This window comes from Triticum aestivum, chromosome 7A (assembly GCF_018294505.1).
Source record: "Triticum aestivum cultivar Chinese Spring chromosome 7A, IWGSC CS RefSeq v2.1, whole genome shotgun sequence".
Classification (NCBI taxonomy): domain Eukaryota; kingdom Viridiplantae; phylum Streptophyta; class Magnoliopsida; order Poales; family Poaceae; genus Triticum; species Triticum aestivum.
The window spans coordinates 520,232,721-520,251,866 of NC_057812.1; the positions used below are offsets into that span (position 1 = coordinate 520,232,721).

A 19,146-nucleotide genomic window follows, 5' to 3' on the forward strand; every position below is an offset into this window, starting at 1 on the left:
TAGTATAAAGAACATCAAAAGTAAACGAAAACATCTAGATCCATAGACCACATAGTGATGACTACAAGCACTAGAGCGAGCCGAAGGCGAGCCACCGTCTTCGCCCCTCCCTCATCAAAGCTGGGAAAATCTTGTTGTAGCAGACAATAGGGAAGTTGTCGTGCTAAGACCCTTTAGAACTAACAGACCAGAACAACAACCGTCACCAATGAAGAGAAGTGTAGATCGAAAGAATCCAACCTGTAAAACACACGAATATAGATGAACGAAGACATGATCCATGTGGATCCACTGAAGACAAATTCCGACCAAATCCTACGAGATCTGCCGGTGACAAACCTCCACTCGCCTTCCGACGATGCTAGAAACACCACCAGAACAGGGGTTAGGCGGGGAGAACCTTATTCCGTCTTCATAACGGTTCATGACTCTCAAATTAGAAAAAACATATCTGGGATTTAAAAAATGTTCTTAATTTAAAAATTGTTCCTGATTTTCTTTAAGAATGTTCAAACTTCCCAAAAAAGTTCATGAATTCAAAAAATGTTTGCGAATTTCATTTTTTTTAATTTCAAGAAATGTTTGTCATTAAAAAAATCAAAAAATTTTCATGCATCTAGAAAAATTGTTCATCCATTCAAAAAAATGTTTGTGAATTCCAAAAAAGATCCTCGATTCAAAAAATGTTGACAAATTCATTTTTTATTGAATTTCAAATACTGTTCCCGAATTAAAAAAATGATCATGTTTTTAAAAACGTTATGAATTTCAAAAAGTGATCCCGGATTTTCAAAACCATTCCCAAATTTCAACGAAAAGAAACAAAAAATAAAAGGAAAAAAGGGGGAAAATAGTAGTCCCTGGTCCGCGTTTTTTTTTCGAGAATCCTTCACAATTGGGTCTATACCAAAATGTCCTAGTTGGGCCGGCTCGTGCTATAGCAGTGTGCACCGGATCGAGCCCAGTCCAGTGCCCATGAGAGAGGAAACCCTCCCATTTCAGTCCATCTCCCATCGCGTCCTCACTTAAACCCCACGCCGCAGCCCTCGCCGCCGGCCGCCGCCACGCCCTCACCATGGCTCACCTCCGCCTCCTCCTTTCCCACTCGCGCTGCCACCCGCATCCCCATCGCCTCCTCCCGCTCTTCCGCTTCTCCACCTCCAACTCCGGCGACCCCCCACCGCCGACCATCAAGCCCGTCTCCTACGCCCCGAAGCCGCAGCCCCCACCCGAGGAGGCCCCCCGGCCGGATGCGCCGAGCGCTGGCCCCGATTGGCAGGACCAGCCGACCAGGAGATTTGAGCAGCAGCCGCCGAATCCGCCGCGGCAGTTTACGCGGCAAGAGGTGCGGTTCGTCAAGGACGCGGGGCCCGCGATCGCGCCGGTGTCGTACCCGAGCAGGGTTGCGCCGCTTCCGGAAGACCGGCCAGCGGAAGAAGGGGCCGGACAGGGGGTGAATGAGCAGGATCTGCGCGGCGAGGCGGAGCGGATTGAGATGAATGCTGAGTGGGCGAGGAGGTCCGTCTTCGGCGTGCCGGTGGAGGAGGAGACGGTGCCGTACCCATCGCTGATACCCGTTGCGAAGCGGCCGCAGAAGGTCGCCATTGATCTCGTCGACGCACTCCGCGAAATCAAGGTCTGCACTTCTCGTGATTCGGTTCATCGCAGTTCTAACTCACAAATAAAAAAACCTCGTTATGTTGCGATTGGGGATCATAGCTTTGTGTAATTTGGACATGGTTTCATAGCACTAAGATTTCCACAAGAGAAGAGTACCTCACTTGAAGTAGTACCATGACTTTGTTTGCTTAGTCAATGGGAAGGAGTGTTGATGAAATAGCCACAGTTTAATTGGAATGCGACTACAAATTTTAGGATGGGATTAAGCTGAAATTGATGTATGTTTTTTTTTTTGCTGTGACAGTGGATTCTAGCATACTAGGAAGAATGCTCCTATTTTGTTTAGGGTGTATCTAGCTCTCATCTAGATGGGACATAACTATGTCTCATGTAACTCCTAGTGGTTGGTTAATCAAATAGTGTAGGCGTTAGATGAGACTTTGTTAATGCTCCTATTATGGAACGGCGGGAGTAGATGAGAATTAGCAAATCCATTTTGTTTATGCTACCTTTGGCATTGTGGTTGGTTATAACAATTCTGTTTTATTTGACTTATTACCCTGTTTGGCTAACTGATGTTGCTATAATCAACAGAAACGTAGTTTAAAATCTTGTTCTGCTAACAGAAAGAAGAAATATCGAACTCTGTTTCATTTTGCCATATTAGTTAACATCAACACCCTGTATGCAAACAAGACTCTAGTTTCTCCACAACAACTTTAAAACAAGTTGAGCATTCTCAAACTGGCATATGATCTTTGTATGTAGATGATATAAACATTCATTGCATTCTTGTTTTTGCCCTTAGATTGTAGGGAGAGTTCATAGGCGTCGTGATGGGCGCAAGATGTTAATGGCACTGGTAGGAAAAACAGATCACTAGATTAGGTTAACTATAACATAGTGGAAGATAGATTTTCTTGTTGATTGAACCAAAATGATGCCAACTTATACCCTAGCAGAAGGCCTGGAACTGACTGATCTAGACTAGTACTGTACCATCTTACTGAACCCTTAGTTAACCACTAAATGGTGACAAAGCCTCCCTTGCCTTGTTATCTTTCTCTTTGCACTACTTCAGCTGTGGCAGAGACCGGCAGGGCCTGATCTCTGAGTCTTACTCTCTGCTTCCTCTGTTCTTCTTAGTCCTGATCCAGCGCCATTGCTGGCTCCATTTTCGTTTCTGCTTGCTGGCCAAGTGTCCCCCTCTCTGATAATGCCTTCACATGTCAGAGTTCACAGCACATTACATGTTAATATGTTATGCAAGCTACTGTTACTGTCCAGTATTCACCACAATTTCGCTCTAGGCATGTGGTTTGCATTTGAGATTTGAGATGCTACACATGACGTTATGTTGTTCTGTTATAGTGAAACCTAAATGAATATACTAAAGTTCATGTGTTATACACTTGTATCACTGCTGAACTACCACAAACGACCTGGGGCACTTTGAACACAGGATCTTTGGAGCATTTTCAGTCTTGTAGGATTTTTTGAGCTAAAACTGTCAACTACCCAAGTTCACGCGTTCGACAATATTTTTTGTTAGATCGAACTATTCATGGTGAATTGTTTCTGTGATGAAAAGCCCCAACGTGTCCTTGCTCAAGCGGCTAGGTAATAGATTATTGATTCTAACATGATAAGTTGCAATTAGTTGTCAGTTTAGGTCTTGCAACACCCCTATGAAGCAAGATCTCTAACATTACTAAGAAAGCTTATTTTTTCTGCCAGTGATTGGTGACAGAATTCTGTAGTATACGTGTAGTAGCTATAAAAAATATACTTGAAGAGAGGATAGTGTAATTTTCAGAAGAGTACGCTTGTAGGTTGTAAGAGTACTGACACTGTGGTTACTTCTGAGATTATTTTGTGGAGGATGTTTGGGAAAATGTCCATTGGGAAACTACCCTCCTGGCAATAACTCTCTGGAAACCATGTGTAAGAGGTATCAAATAATTCTATGAAAAATAGAAGTGGGCATGGTGATGTTCTATTAACAACTTGAAAATCAAACCCTATCGCATTTTAGCGGTGAATTATGAAAATCTTAATTGTACTAAATATGTGTTTTTCCTAGCTCCGCATGCGATTGGGGTTTAACTTCAGTTTTGTAGGTTCATAAAACATAAACCTCACCGTGATGCTGGAGAAAAAAAAGTAGCTGTGAATGGTGTTATGGCCCTACATTAGCTTTCTCTCTAGACATTCAAGACCTTTGTTCAGTGTTCAATTCTCATGGGACATATAAGATGACTTGTAAGCTGTCAAGTGTGGGAAAATGTAGAAATGCTTTATGTTTCACACATTTTATGTTCCACAAAACTTGATAATCTAATTGTTTAGTCAAGAAAATAATAATCAAATGGTCTTACTTTGTTCTGTTTCCTTCCAGACCAGTGCAAATGAGAAGAAGCGGAATTTTACCGAAACAGTGGAAGCTCATGTGATGTTAGGTGTTGATCCACGTCGTGGTGATCAGGTCTGCTTCGCTTCTTTAAAAAGTACCTTGAAGCACACCTTTTATCCTGTCATATTTTCTCACTATTGCTACTCTATGGAAATTTAACCTGCCATGTTACTGAATCACTTATTGCCAGCTGCATTTGCTGCTGCACTGCCAAGACCTGTTTACTCTGGTTTCACTTGAGTGTATGTGATCTTTCCTGGTCTTTCACAGTAGCTCATTTGCTCAAGCCACTGGTAATGGCTGAAGCTGTGGTTCTCGTGGCATAAGCATCGAGTATTTGATTTCTGTATCAATCCCACAGAGCATTTGTTTTGTTGATCTTTTATTACTTGCTTACTTGTTGAAGTTTGATTTGACTGTCAACTTAGTGTCTTTAAAAAAACGGTCACCTAGGTGTCATGTTACTGAGCCAAGTCATTTGGCAAGGTTAGCAATTCCAGTGCCTTGTACGCCATTTTCTTGCAATTACCGGATAAACCTAATTGACACACTTATGCAATTTTATACACATGGTTTTGAAGCACATGCAATCGCATATCTTCTGGTTCCACGCACAAACAGCACAGCCTGCGTGCTGCGTGATTCAGCATGCACAATGTTCCAGCACTTTTGCTCCCTTTTTCCTTCATGTGGCTAGCACCTCCCTGTACGAGGCATGATCTAGGGTTTTATGACTGGATCAACCAGTTATGACAACAAAAACACAGATGCAAGAAGCTAACTGATTGGGTTAATTTGTCGATTCTTGTAAAAAAGCCCAGCTGATATTAGTGTATGACATTGTATTTGCCACAAAGCCAAAGTTCCCCAATGTGTTGAAACCAGTGTAGAAGCTATGTGATTTAACAGGGATGCTGCTGAAGTCTTGTCTCTATACCTGTTGAGACCTATCTAACACATTCAAATAAATAAGAAATCTTGTCCAGAGGTTTTGTGCATGCTAATAAATGATGATTAACTAATGCTTCTCCAGTTGAATAGCCAAGTTGCCTAATGAATTTTTAATTTTTGTCAATCTGCTTGTGAACGTTAGATTAATGGAAAATTATCTTCTGACACTGACCAAAACTTTCCCTGGCATACAGATGGTCCGTGGCGCCATAACTTTGCCGCATGGCACTGGCAAGGTACCTTTCTAAATATTGTTCACAGCCTATTTTACAGGCATTGGGTATACACCATCTCTGTTTTGTAAGGAACAATAAAAAGAGTTATTGCATCCCAAATGGTGCCTTTGTCTTCTATGAGTACTTCATGCTGAGGTCCTTCTCTTTATAAGACTGTTAGGGTAGCAGTATTTGCGGAAGGGCCTGCAGCAGAGGAAGCTAGAGCAGCTGGAGCAGATGTTGTTGGTGGCGACGAGCTGATTGAGGAGATTCGCAAAGGTACTTTATTTCCTTTAGGCCTCCTTTGGTTTGTAGGAATCTTGTAGGAATTTCATAGGATAGGATTTTCAAAGGAAAAATTCCTATGAAGTCCTTTGGTTTGTAGGAATGGGTTCCTAATCCTATGTTGGATAGGGTCCAATCCTTCACATTTCAAAGGAAAAAAAACATTAGCCTAGACTCAATGGAAAAATTCCTATCCTATGCATCAAATGGCATCTCTTTTTTTATAGGAATTGAGATGCATGTCATCTCACTTCCTATGAAGTTCCTATTCCTATAATATTCCTATCCTATGAACCAAAGGAGGCCTTAGTATGTTATGGTTTTTGGAACTTATTTTCCTTGGAATATCACCAATCCCTACCTGCTCACACTCCCTAGTACCCCATCCTATGTTTTCCTTAGTTTCATCTACGATGTTTGACATTCTTGTTGATTGGAATTCCTTTTTTCCACCTATGATTATACATATTAGGAGGAGGCAAACTAAGTTTCGACAAGTGCATAGCAACCCCAATGTTCATGCCTCGGCTTTCAAAGGTATCAGTGTGGGCTTTTGGACACCTATGTTATTTCTTGTTTGACATATTATTAACAACCTGACTGATTCTCCAGGTCGCTAGAATATTGGGTCCGCGTGGTTTGATGCCAAATCCTAAGGTAGGCATCTTCCCTTTTCATTTTATTTCGGAATCACACTGAAGTTTCTGCCTTTCTTGACACTTTGAATCTTATAGTTAGGGTCTGTGACAAATGATGTTTCTGGTGCTGTCAAAGCGGCAAAATCAGGCCGTGTTGATTTCAAGATAGATAAAACTGCCATAGTGCATGTTGGCCTTGGAAAGGTATGGGACATGGCCATCAATATTAATACTCATATGCCTAGTGAATTTATCAATATAATTATGTACATAGTCAAGCAACTCCTTACTTTGCAATTCTGTGTCGTTCCTCATTATAGTTTGTGTTGTTTTTTGCAGATCAATTTTTCTGAGGAGAGTTTACGTGAAAATATTGGTGCTTTCGTAAATGCACTTTTACTTGCTAAGCCGGTGGGCTTAAAGAAAAGTAAGTGAGTGGCTGGTGCTGCTAACATGCTTATACCAATATTTTGTATCAACATTGCACCTTATTAGTGAATATTACTCAATTACTCCCTCCGTCCGGAAATACTTGTCACCAAAATGAATAAAAAGGGATGCATCTAGACGTATTTTAGTTCTAGATACATCCTTTTTTATCCATTTTGATGACAAGTATTTTAGGACGGAGGGAGTACAAATTTATGAACTCCAAGCTATTTTATATTGTGGTATATATTATGAAAGTACAAAGGTGAACATGGGTGCACGAGCACCCATTACAAAAAAGAATATAAAAAATAGCCAAAAGAATCAAATAATTCTAAAATTTTGGGGTATCATACTTGGTCGACTGGTCTACTCACATGCACTCAGAAATGACACCCATGGCATTCTTAGCGAAGAAAAGAATTTTGGTTCTCCAAATTACTTCAAACAGTGTCTTTTTTATAGCACCGATTTTGTCTTTTTTGCCTAGAATATACCACAGATTTTTTTTTGTGAAACTTCATATGCGAGTAGACCACTCTGCCATGTATGATACAAAAAATATTCATTTTTTTTTTGTTTTTTCTAGTATTTTTCTTATTTTACTGTTTATAACGGGCGCGCTTGGAACCATGTTCCAAAATTCGTGTCCGTGCGTGAACTCTGAGTCTGACTGTTTTTTTTTTGACCTTTCTCTGTCAGTTTCAATACTTTGGACACTTGACATGAAACGCCAGTGCCCAGTTTAAGAAATCAATTTGAGTACCTAATTCAGATGGCGAATTACCCAATAGCTCATTCTTAGATATTAATATTTCTCCATGCACGTTTCGATATTTACATGTTGTTTCTCTGATTATTGTGATGATGGTATTAAATCCAGGCTGCTAACACTGACTTTCTTTCAGCTTCGAAATATGTTGGATACGTGAAGAAGTTCACACTGAGTAGCACAGTAAGCTCTTTTCTCTTCCACTTGTATCTGATGTATCATTGGTTTCACTTTCTAGGGATGTCACAATAATATTTCACCCAAAATTAATAACATGTTAAAGACCTTTTCGGTTTTCATCTTCTTACGACCTTATATGTTATATTCCTTTTTATGACAACATTATGGGAGGACTCTACTGAATTTGCATTTGAGTAACAATAATAAATACTCTACAAAATAAGATATGGAAGGCTACAGAAGACTGAAAAAGGGCACATGGCTTCATAATCTGAAAGACCAACAGAACTGAAAAGAAAAAAAAGAGGAAAAAACCGAGTCCCAGACATTTTGGTACTAGTTGTCCCGCAGGCATTATCACTAATTTGTGCATGTGCCAAACAAATTTGAAATTATGTACGCTTTCTTCTGCAAAACTCTTTCTGTTCTCTTGAAAGTAGGTAGTATTAGTAGTGCGTATTTGTCGATTATGCCACTCCCTCTTATCCATATTAATTTTTTCTGATTTAATACAACTTTATACTAAATGAACGACAATTAATATGAATTGGAGAGAGTACTTTTGTGCAAGTTATGGAGCAATGTGCTAGAAACAGTAAGCTTGTACTGGACTCGCAGCCCTAGCAAGTGCACTATTATCTTCAGAGCATGGATCCTTCCTCTCTCTAAGTTGACCCTATGTACAGAGGAAGGTGAAATTACTGCTAGGTACTCCCTCCGTCCCAAAATAAGTGTCTTAACCTTAGTACAATTTTGCAGAGTACTAAAGTTAGTACAAAGTTGAGACACTTATTTTGGGACGAAGGGAGTACTTTGTAACTTTGCTAATGGTTTGCATCAAGTTGACCCTGATGGTATTTTAGTTGTCTGACATGATTCTGGCTTTATTGGTTTGTATTGTCCCATGAGAGGTCTTGTGAAATGCTACACCTATACTGTGTCTGTACAGCTTGACCAGTATGTTAGTACTATCAAGAGTTGCAATGATTGCTAGTGGTTCTGTCATTGTTAGTGGGGTAAACTGAAAGTAAGGTTGCTTGTGATATTGCACCTAAACATGTTCAAGTGTAACCCTTACGAGCATTGTCCCAACTTCTTCCATCTTTCATTTTCACATACCGTACTCCAGTTTGGTAGTTTCCACCGCCTGTCCAGGGTTGAGCCCTGGGATTTGACGGCGGGCAGCATCTCCTCGGATTGCTCTTATCTTTTATGTCTCTTATCGGAGGAACTTTCTTGCAGATGGGACCTGGATTTCCTGTTACTATACCATCGCTATCGGCAGCTGCTGATGACTATAGCAGGGCGCATGTGAGCTAAGTCAGTATAAATCAAATCTGAACGAACCATTTTATTTTGGGGGTACTTGCAACTGGTTCCTTTCAAATGGCTGGCCTATCACAGCGGAGCATGGCGTGTGATAACCAGGCTGAGCAGTTGGATGGGTTGCTGTTCTGACACGCCCAGATGATACTTTTGTGGTCAAAAACTTGCAGCAAACCTTATCTTGTTAAATTTCCGCACGGTCACACAAATTACGGTTTCTTTTGCTGGCCCACTCATGTCATACTCCTTGGTGCTCACCAGTTTGTTGTGTGCAATCACAATGTAACCTTGAGTTCATTACTAGAGAACTTTTTTTTTTCTCTCTTGGGCATAACTAGAGAAGATTGTAGTAGTTGGCATCTGAGTGATCAGGGACCACTAGGAAGTAATCAGTTTTTGTTGTGCTTATGTTAGTTTAGTTAGAATGTTGATTGCAGCTGGTGTGATGCAGTTCGAGGTCGCCATCTCTTCCAGCTTGTACACCTGGGAAAATAAAAATGTTCTGCGTTGTCTCTGCTCTGTTCGAATGCAAAATATGTGGCCGCCGTCTAACAGATTTTGACCTCCTTTGTTTCCTGCTGCTTGCTGGGGGACTTTTCAAAGCCGACGGCGACATGTACGTCTGGTTGCTTAATGGGCCAACATCAGTATAGGCTACTGACAAAACATGGAACTGTGGTTGAAAGGCATGCATTTGGGCTTGTGTAGCGCTGTCCGTGCAACCCCTCAAGAAAAAAGTAAGACATAAGTGACGCAACTTCATGCATTTCTGAGCTGCTTGCTCTGAAATGATGTCTCCAAGAAGGAAATACGTAATCAAACTTATGGTGCAAAGATGCCTTCAATTAGATGAACACTACAGGGTGCCGCTAAGCTGTCTTGTGAGATTTATCGCAAACCTCTAGGCCCTCTTTGATTCGCTGGATTCTCAGAATGTGAGAACAAAAAAAACAGAGGATTGGAGTGGCAATGCCCACTTGAATCATATAGGATTAGTATGAAGTGGTTGATGCCACATTAAAAACAAACAAATTGTAATAAGAGGTTGAAGTGGATGCTAGATTTTCTATTTGAAAAATAGTACGCATGATTCCTTACGAAACATTCATGAAATTTGTTTGAATGAAAAATACCTATGAAATTCCTTCAAACCAAATAAGACCTTATATGGGGAGGTAACCGGAAGATCAACATGTGCGTTGATGCACTATCTACAGATGCAGTGGCATTGAAATTTGTTGTGCGATTGGCTCAGTCTCTAAGTTGCAGCAAACTTCTGGTCGATTCTGTCAACATAGAGGCTGTGAAGGCAATGAAGAACGCTGACATGTCTTCTGGAGTAGCAGCGGCCATCTTTTATTTTTTGAGGATAACTTTGATTTGTTTATCAACTGTTAAGATAGTACAAAGAACACCAAAAGTAAAAAATCCATCTAGGCCCGTAGATCACCTAGTGACGACTACTAGCATCAGAGCGAGCCGAATGCGCGCCGTTGTCTTCGCCTCTCCCTCATCGGAGCAGGGCGAACCTTATTGTAATAGACAGTCGAAAAGTCGACGTGTTAATGCCCCATAAGACCAGTGTACCAGAATAACAACCGCCGTCGATGAAGAGAAGCGTAGATCGGAATGATCCAACCTATTGATGACCGCTACCACATTGCTTGTAATTTCCCCCGAGCCTTGTGTTCTTCTTTTCGAGAGTACGCTAAAGTCGACGTGTTAATGCCCCATAAGACCAGTGTACCAGAATAACAACCGCCGTCGATGAAGAGAAGCGTAGATCGGAATGATCCAACCTATTGATGACCGCTACCACATTGCTTGTGATTTCCCCCGAGCCTTATGTTCTTCTTTTCGAGAGTACGCTAATAATGTGTCATATTTTTTTATAGAAGAGAGAAATATAATTACAAGACCCTGAAATAAGGTGAACAATGCATTGGGAAAACTACCACACTCACACCTACTCTACCAAATTTATACTCTCATAAAATCCTCTAAACACACCGCGCCGCCACTTCTCCATAATGCTCAACGCCTCCAATATCGCTAGAACAAGCTCCCTCACAGAATGTTGTTGCTCTCTATTCCTAAAAACTCTAGCATTGTGCTGCTTCTACAAGTTTCATACCAAAACGACCATTGAATCAAAATCTTTCGTCTCCCACAAGCAAAGCAGCGATGCCACCGTGTCCTCTTCCTGCAAACAAAGATAGCAAGCTGAAGTATCATCTTGCAGGCCTGTCTCGTGCGCCGATCTGCCGTCCACAACCTGCACTGGAGTGCAAGCCCGACGAAGATCTCGCACTTCAACAAAGCCCAACACCTCCAGATGGCTGAAGCTCCAAGTAATCTAACCAAGCCTTGACACAACAACTTGTACACCGAACTAGCCGAGTAGGCTCCCATGGACCATCTCCACTCGAAAACATCTGGCCAAGAATCGTCAAGGTTGAGAAAATTTAGTACAGTCCACAAATTGACTAGCTGATCATGTTCATTATGTTGTACTATCTCTGTCCCATAATATAAAAACATTTTTTACTCTAGTGTAGTGCCAAAAATGTTTTTATATTATGGGACGAAGGGAGTATCTCTTTTGCAATATCTTCGGCCCAGCGATGATTATTTATTTATTTATTTATTTATTTTTGGAATCTGTTTTCTTTTTGCGTGGAATTTTTGGAATCTGTTGGAGATGCTGTTTGAGTGTTTGTCCCAGTTCCTACCATCCGGATGCCGTCGCACCGCAGTCACAAATAATCATGCATGCACCGCTGCTTGGAAGAGCTATAAATAGGCGAGCTTGTCCGAAGCCAGTGATCAATAACACCACACTGTCAGAGCAGCTTCACTGCGAGCTAGGCATCTCTAATCCAATTAACCTGATCGCCGCCATGGCCGCTCCTACCTTTCTGCACCGCCTGCTCGCCGTCTGGCTCCTCTCCTGCGCCGCCCACGCGCAGCTCTCGACGACCTTCTACTCCGCCTCCTGCCCCAACCTGGAGGCCATCGTGCGGGCGGGGATGAACAAGGCCATCCGCAACGAGCGCCGGGTCGGCGCCTCGCTTCTCAGGCTCTTCTTCCACGACTGCTTCGTCCAGGTGATGACTGATGACTCGTCTCAGTACTTGACTACACAGTCTATACTTGAGTTCGCATGATAATTCTGACATGCATGTACTGCAGGGCTGTGACGGCTCGGTTCTTCTCGACGCCGGCGGCGAGAAGCAAGCCGCACCGAACAATGGGTCCATCCGTGGCTTCGGTGTCATCGACGCCATCAAGGCCAGCGTGGAGGCCGCGTGCCCCGGCGTCGTCTCCTGCGCCGACATCCTCGCGCTCACCGCGCGCGACGGGACGTTCCTGGTGCGTGCAAAACTTCACCGGCTCGATCGGGAGCTGCTTCTTCTTCTAGCTAGTGCGCACTGTCGCTCGTCCTGATGAAACTGTTTGGCGGCATGCAGCTGGGCGGGCCGACCTGGAGAGTGCCGCTCGGCCGTCGCGACTCGACGACGGCGAGCCGGGCTCTGGCCAACGTGAACCTCCCGCCGCCGACCGCCGGCTTGGCCACGCTGATCTCCCTGTTCGGCAGGCAGGGGCTCTCGCCGGCCGAGATGACGGCGCTGTCGGGCGCGCACACCATCGGCCTGGCGCAGTGCCTGAACTTCAACGCCCGCATCTACAGGGACGCCAACATCGACCCGTCCTTCGCGGCGCTGCGGCGGCGGACGTGCCCCAGCTCCGGCAACGCCAACCTGGCGCCTATCGACGTGCAGACCCCCTCGGCGTTCGACGCCGCCTACTACCGGAACCTGCTGGCGAAGCGCGGCCTGTTCCACTCCGACCAGGCGCTCTTCGACGGAGGGTCGGAGGACGCGCTGGTGCGGCAGTACGGCGCCAACCCCGCGCTCTTCCGGACCGACTTCGCCAAGGCGATGGTGAAGATGGGCAACATACATCCGCTCACCGGAAGCGCCGGCGAGATCAGGGCCAACTGCCATGTCGTCAACAGCTAGCTCATCCGATGAACCGACTGGTATGTACTACTACTACTAAAAGGGGCCGCGCGCACCCATAGCGTTCTTCGGCCCAGTTCTTTTGGCCGATTCTCCCAGAATCTTAAGAATCGATCCTTCACCCAACTTCTTCCGGAATCTTGAACCCGATTCTCAAGATTCTGGGGAATTCTCTCATCTCGTTCAAGAAGACGTATATCCCCTCGTTAGGATGTGGATTTATGCTGCCCAATTGTTTAGAGTTTGTCTCGCACCATTTTGCAATAGTGATAACGATGTGTCTGTTGTTGTCAATCCTTTTCACAGATGTTTGGCTGGGCAATGGAGCATGCTATTCCATGAACATGATGAATGCTATTATGTTAAGGGTTTATATAAGTCTCCTGCAAAAAAAATGTTAAGGGTTTATTTTTATTTTCGAGAGTACAAGGGTTTAAGTTTAGGTTGTCCGATTGACCATTTGATAAATGTTTGGACAATGAAATGGGCTACTCCATGAACATGCTGAATATTACTATGTCCATGCATTTAAGTTGTTGTCCATTGATCACTTGATAAATGTTAGAGGTATTTTGCTTTCTCTTAGGCCTCTTCCAATGCAAATGTGCTTAGATGAGGTGCTAAGTGCATTAAATAGCTTATCAACTTAACTCCCCAATATATAGGTGCTTAACTTATTGTTGCTAAGCTCGTTTTATTTAATGAGTTAACACCTAAAGTCTTTCATGCATTGGTCAAGTTGTTTCATTTAAGTGGTTTGCTTAGGTTCACGCGCTTGGCATTGGTTCTTTCTGGGGTCATCAAAATGCTCTCTCCCCTCCTTAATTGTTGTGCCATGTCATTTTTTTTGCTTATGTGACATGCTTAGCACATGATGGAGCACTAAGAAAGGCCTTAAGCTACAGGTTTGTCATGGTGCTCTTTGGTTTACTAGTAAGTGTGCACGTGCATTGCGTGTCTTCACTAATATTTCAGGTAGATGCGAGAATTTACTTCTCCATCATAGTAAACACTTGTTTTTTTAAAGAACATAATCTACATAAATTCACTTTGGCACATGAAAGCATATGCTCTTGCCATCGGAAAAACATTTTAAAATGTCAAAAAAATTCTGAACAAAAATTTGATGTGTACCTTTTAATATTCTATGTGCGCACGCCAAGTTTTTGTGGAAAACCGGCATTTTCTGTGACTTGCGTAAAAAAGACAAAGAAATGTCGTGAAAAGCCATTTTTAACACTGAATTTTGTCTTTTTCACACGCGACATAAAAGCTGTTTTTTTCGTAAAACGACTTTGCGAGCACATAGAATGTCGAGGTGTACGCGCAAAACATTTTGCCAGAATTTTATGACATTTCAAAATACGTTTCCATGATGTACTAATATAACAGAGTCAATAGAGATGTTTAGCAATGTAAGAAGACGATTATCCGTGCCTGCTACCTACTTTTTGAAATAAATCCAGATACTTTATTTATTAAAAATAACCAATACATCGTTTATGAGGACTGTTACGATTTCATTTAAGGCTTTCTCAGATCAATCAGAAATCAAAGAAAATCTAGCTAATCTAGTGACCTCATGAGCAATTTTATTTGCTTCTCTATTACACGTGCCTGCTACCTAGTACTAGGTTTTCATGGAACAGAGACAGTCTCCTCTCTAAATAAAGACGAAAAAAATTCCATTGTCAGAAAAAGACAAAATAAAAATCCCAATCATTTGTGGAAATAACCACAACTAAAAAAAGACAGAACTTGCCAAAATAAAAAATGCATATGGAAAACATTATGAACTTGCCAACGCAACAATGAATGAAAAGATGTGGCTATATCTGGGTGTGCTACACCCGGGTTTACAGAAAAAGCTAAAAACACACGTATCAAGCGTGTTCCAAAAAAATATTCTGAAACTTTACAATATCAAACATGATAAAGTGCAGTTGTTGCAAAATTTCATCCACAAAAAAACATTCGAGATCTCGGAGAAAAATCACTGGTCAATGTTTTGTGCACCTTTTGAGTACATGCTTTTTCAAACAAAATATGTAGGCCGAGCTGAGGCTAGTCACGATCCAAACAAACCGCATTCTTCACGGCTAGCCGGGCTGAACGCTCTGCATCCATCCCAACACGTACGTTCCTCCCCCGTCCGTCTGAGGCGGTAAAATGTCAAGGTGTGACTGACCCAATATCATTGAAGGCTTTGGCTTGTCGAGAGGCGCTCTCACTTGCCCTTGATTTATCACTTGCAGACATACAAATAGCTTCAGACTGTCAAGGCGTAATCAAAGATATCCATGAAACTACTGGTGGGCTACACTCTAGCATTATTAAGGAGATCAATCCTACAATCCTAGCAGTTCTCTTGTTGTCCTTTCATCTTTGAAGGAAGAGAAACTAATCTTGAGGCACGTAGCCTTGCTAAGCATACTCTAGAACTTTCTTTAGGACGCTATATGTGGGCCCTTAATCCTTCGGATCTACTCCCTCCGTCCGGAAATACTTGTCATCAAAATGAATAAAAGGAAATGTATCTAGATGTATTTTAGTTCTAGATACACCCCTTTTTGTCCATTTTGATGACAAGTATTTTCGGACAGAGGGAGTACATTGTATCCCTATGAGCTCTTACTAGCAAAAATGCTCGTGGGTTGCAACGGGTGAACAAAACATATCACAACCCATCCCTCCTCGCCAATGCACACTTGTCTCCGTCCTTTATTTCAACACAATACCCCACATGTATTGCCGCTTATATTCCTTTCTACCCTCATCAAAGATGGCAGTGATTTCCACCTTCCGTCATATTCTAAATCCTGCTAAAAAATCCGATGCAAAAATATACTTCGTAAAATATCAAGATATGTCAGCTCAGTCTCTTGAAGATACTCATAGGGGTAGGGTATGCGTGCGTGAGTTGTTAGGGGTGAGTGTATGCTCGTGTATGTGAGCGACTTCGATTGTACTGTGTTAAAAAAGAGTATAGTGGGGGAAATTCAGTAATGGTTATCCAAAATAAGTAACATGCACATTTGAAGTTTTCCGTGCGTTGTAACGAGAAAACAAAACATATTACATTGCATCCCTTCTTGCCAGTACACACTTGTCTCTATCCTTTATTTCAACACAAAATCCCCACATGTATTGCCGCTTATATTCCTTTTTTCCCTCATCAACCTGCTAGAAAAAAAATCTGATGCAAGAACATAAGAGGTCAACTATAGTGGGGAATTCGGTGATAGGTATCTGAAAATAAGTGACATACACATTTGATGTTTTTCGTGTGTTGCAACAGGATAACAAAACATATCACATCCCATCCCTCCTCGCCAATACACACTTGTCTCTGTTCTTTATTTCAACACAATACCCCACATGTATTGCGACTTATATTCCTTTTTGCCCTCGTCAATGGCGGTAGTGACGTCCACCTTGCGTCATATTCTAAATCCGGCTAGAAAAATCTGATGTGAGAACATAAGGGGTCAACTATAGTGTAGTAATGGCTATCCAAAAATAAGTGACATGCACATTTGAAGTATGTTTGCTTGATGCAATAAAATCTCTTGTGGCATGTGTATAACAACTTCTGACTTGTAGTCATATGTTTATTCAAAAACATGTGTACAATCAAATCCTCTTGAATCTAGGTGAAGCCTTCTACTTGTGGATGAACTCTAACAGTAAATAACCGCAGGATTGTTTATATGTACGAATATCAATCATCAAAGTAGCAACACAATGTGATTATGTTAAAAAAATTGGCTTCACAGACTAAAACACATTAGCGGGGGGGGGGGGGGGGGGATTACTTGCCTATTATACCTAGTATTGTACTCCCTTCATCCGAAATTCTTGTTAAAGAAATGGATGTATTTAGAACTAAAATACGTCTAGATGCATCCATTTCCCCCACAAGTATTTCCGGACCGCGCGGGGGGTGGGGTTAAGAAATACATACATAATCGTCTAATGTTTTGTAACCTATTTGTAATCTGCAATAAAGTTATGGCTGTTTGTGTGAATTGATTTGTGTACTTTCCATGTTGGCAATTTGAATCAAGTTCAAATAAGTTTGAATTCAAACCTTCCAAAGTTTGTGGAACCAACTTTATCTTGAAGTCTAGGAAAATTGAAGAAATAACATTATCCCTATATAGTTTTTTTTCCTCATTTTCAGTTTTTTTAATGAAAACTGTTCCGACGCGCGACTGGGCCCGGTACAATTTTTTTCTTCTATAGCCTCCAAACAAGCCCATGATACGTCTCCATCGTATCTACTTTTTCAAACACTTTTGCCCTTGTTTTGGACTCTAACTTGCATGATTTGAATGGAACTAACTCGGACGAACACTATTTTCAGCAGAATTGCCATGGTGTTATTTTTGTGCAGAAATAAAAGTTTCCGGAATGACCTGAAAATCAACGGAGAATATTTTTGGAATATATAAAAAATACTGGCGAAAGAATCAAGGCCAGGGAGCCCACACCATGTCCACGAGGATGGGGGGCGCGCCTACCCCCTGGGCACGCCCCCTGCCTCATGGGCCACCTGACGCTCCACCGACCTCAACTCCAACTCCATATATTCACTTCGGGGGAAAATCAGGGAGAAGGATTCATCACGTTTTATGATACGGAGCCGCCGCCAAGCCCTAATCTCTCTCGGGAGGGCTGATCTGGAGTCTGTTCGGGGCTTCGAAGAGGGGAATCCGTCACCATCATCATCATCATCATCATCAACCTTCCTTCATCACCAATTTCATGATGCTCACCGCCGTGTGTGAGTAATTCCATCGTAGGCTTGGTGGACGGTGATGGGTTGGATGAGATTTATCATGTAATCGAGTTAGTTTTGTTAGGGTTTGATCCCTAGTATCCATTATGTTTTGAGATTTATGTTGCTATGACTTTGCTATGCTTAATGCTTGTCACTAGGGCCCGAGTGCCATTGTCGGTGTCAAAACCGGCGGATCTCGGGTAGGGGGTCCCGAACTGTGCGTCTAAGGCGGATGGTAACAGGAGGCAGGGGACACAATGTTTTACCCAGGTTCGGGCCCTCTTGATGGAGGTAAAACCCTACGTCCTGCTTGATTAATATTGATGATATGGGTAGTACAAGAGTAGATCTACCACGAGATCAGAGAGGCTAAACCCTAGAAGCTAGCCTATGGTATGATTGTATGTTGTCCTACGGACTAAAACCCTCCGGTTTATATAGACACCAGAGGGGCTAGGGTTACACAAGGTCGGTTACAAAGGAGGATATATACATATCCGTATTGCCTAGCTTGCCTTCCACGCCAAGTAGAGTCCCATCCGGACACGAGATGAAGTCTTCAATCTTGTATCTTCATAATCCAACAGTCCGGCTGAAAGATATAGTCCAGCTGTCCGGAGACCCTAATCCAGGACTCCCTCAGTAGCCCCTGAACCAGGCTTCAATGACGACGAGTCCGACGCGCAGTATTGTCTTCGGCATTGCAAGGCGGGCTCTTCTCCAATTTACAAGTGTTTGTAAATAGTATCCGGCCCTATAAATGTCCTCTTGGCTTCTGCGCCCAATAAGGGCAATTTCTCGAACGAATACGAGGCGCCAGGGCATTTTTACATTCACCCCCCTAGCCAGATAAATAAATTGTCTATTAAAGGGATTGGGATTCTTAGATCCGATCCACACCATCCTCCCTCAGCGAGAATCCATCAGAGCGCGTTTCGGAAAGATCCATTCCAGCATGGCCAACCTCCGCAGCTCCTCCTCCCGCCCCGTAGCCCTAAGCTTGGTGATTGGGAGATGCGTTCAGTTCCACATAGTCGATTGGTCGAACTGCAGACCAAAGGATTTCTTCCTTCGACATACATGGTGCCCGTTCGAGCCGGGCTCGCCACCTACAATGGCGGGGAGCAAGCGGAGAACTTTCCCTGTCCCTCCATGGGGGAACGGGTTTGCCTTGTTCCTTACTTACTAAGGGGACTCGGATTTCCAATTCATCCGTTCCTCCGCGGGCTCCTGGAGTTCTACGGCCTCCAATTACACAATCTCACCCCTGCCTCCATCCTACACATCGCCGGCTATGTTGCTCTCTGCAAGTTGTTCCTGGGCTGCGAGGCTCACTTCGAGCTGTGGAAAAGGCTATTTTGCCTTGTCCCTCGCACACAGAGGGAATCACTTTATCAAGTGGGCAGAGCCGAAGTATGGCGCATCGCCGATACCGGATATCTGTCCGGTACCCCGAAGAAGTCGTCCGAAGACTGGCCTTCAGAATGGTCTTATATGGAGGACGTTCCCCTT

General features: G+C 42.9%; 2 protein-coding genes across 3 annotated transcripts; both read left to right on the plus strand.

Annotated features, from left to right (window-relative positions):
- The first annotated feature begins 981 nt into the window (after positions 1 to 981).
- Positions 982 to 9,341, plus strand: LOC123147948 (50S ribosomal protein L1). Its single transcript, XM_044567282.1, has 10 exons — positions 982 to 1,636; positions 4,019 to 4,105; positions 5,179 to 5,220; positions 5,373 to 5,478; positions 5,957 to 6,021; positions 6,097 to 6,141; positions 6,219 to 6,326; positions 6,462 to 6,549; positions 7,460 to 7,506; positions 8,746 to 9,341. The coding sequence occupies exons 1-10, from the start codon at positions 1,076 to 1,078 to the stop codon at positions 8,821 to 8,823; spliced, it is 1,227 nt and encodes a 408-aa protein (XP_044423217.1). The 5' UTR covers positions 982 to 1,075; the 3' UTR covers positions 8,824 to 9,341.
- A 2,304-nt stretch (positions 9,342 to 11,645) lies between these two features.
- Positions 11,646 to 16,524, plus strand: LOC123147949 (peroxidase P7). 2 transcript variants are annotated; one of them, XM_044567284.1, is made up of 4 exons: positions 11,646 to 11,936; positions 12,022 to 12,201; positions 12,300 to 12,871; positions 13,158 to 16,524. In XM_044567284.1, the coding sequence occupies exons 1-3, from the start codon at positions 11,730 to 11,732 to the stop codon at positions 12,849 to 12,851; spliced, it is 939 nt and encodes a 312-aa protein (XP_044423219.1). In that variant the 5' UTR covers positions 11,646 to 11,729; the 3' UTR covers positions 12,852 to 12,871; positions 13,158 to 16,524. The 2 variants fall into 2 exon arrangements, with proteins under 2 accessions (XP_044423219.1, XP_044423218.1); XM_044567283.1 differs by having other exon boundaries at positions 12,300 to 16,524.
- The last annotated feature ends 2,622 nt before the right edge of the window (positions 16,525 to 19,146 follow it).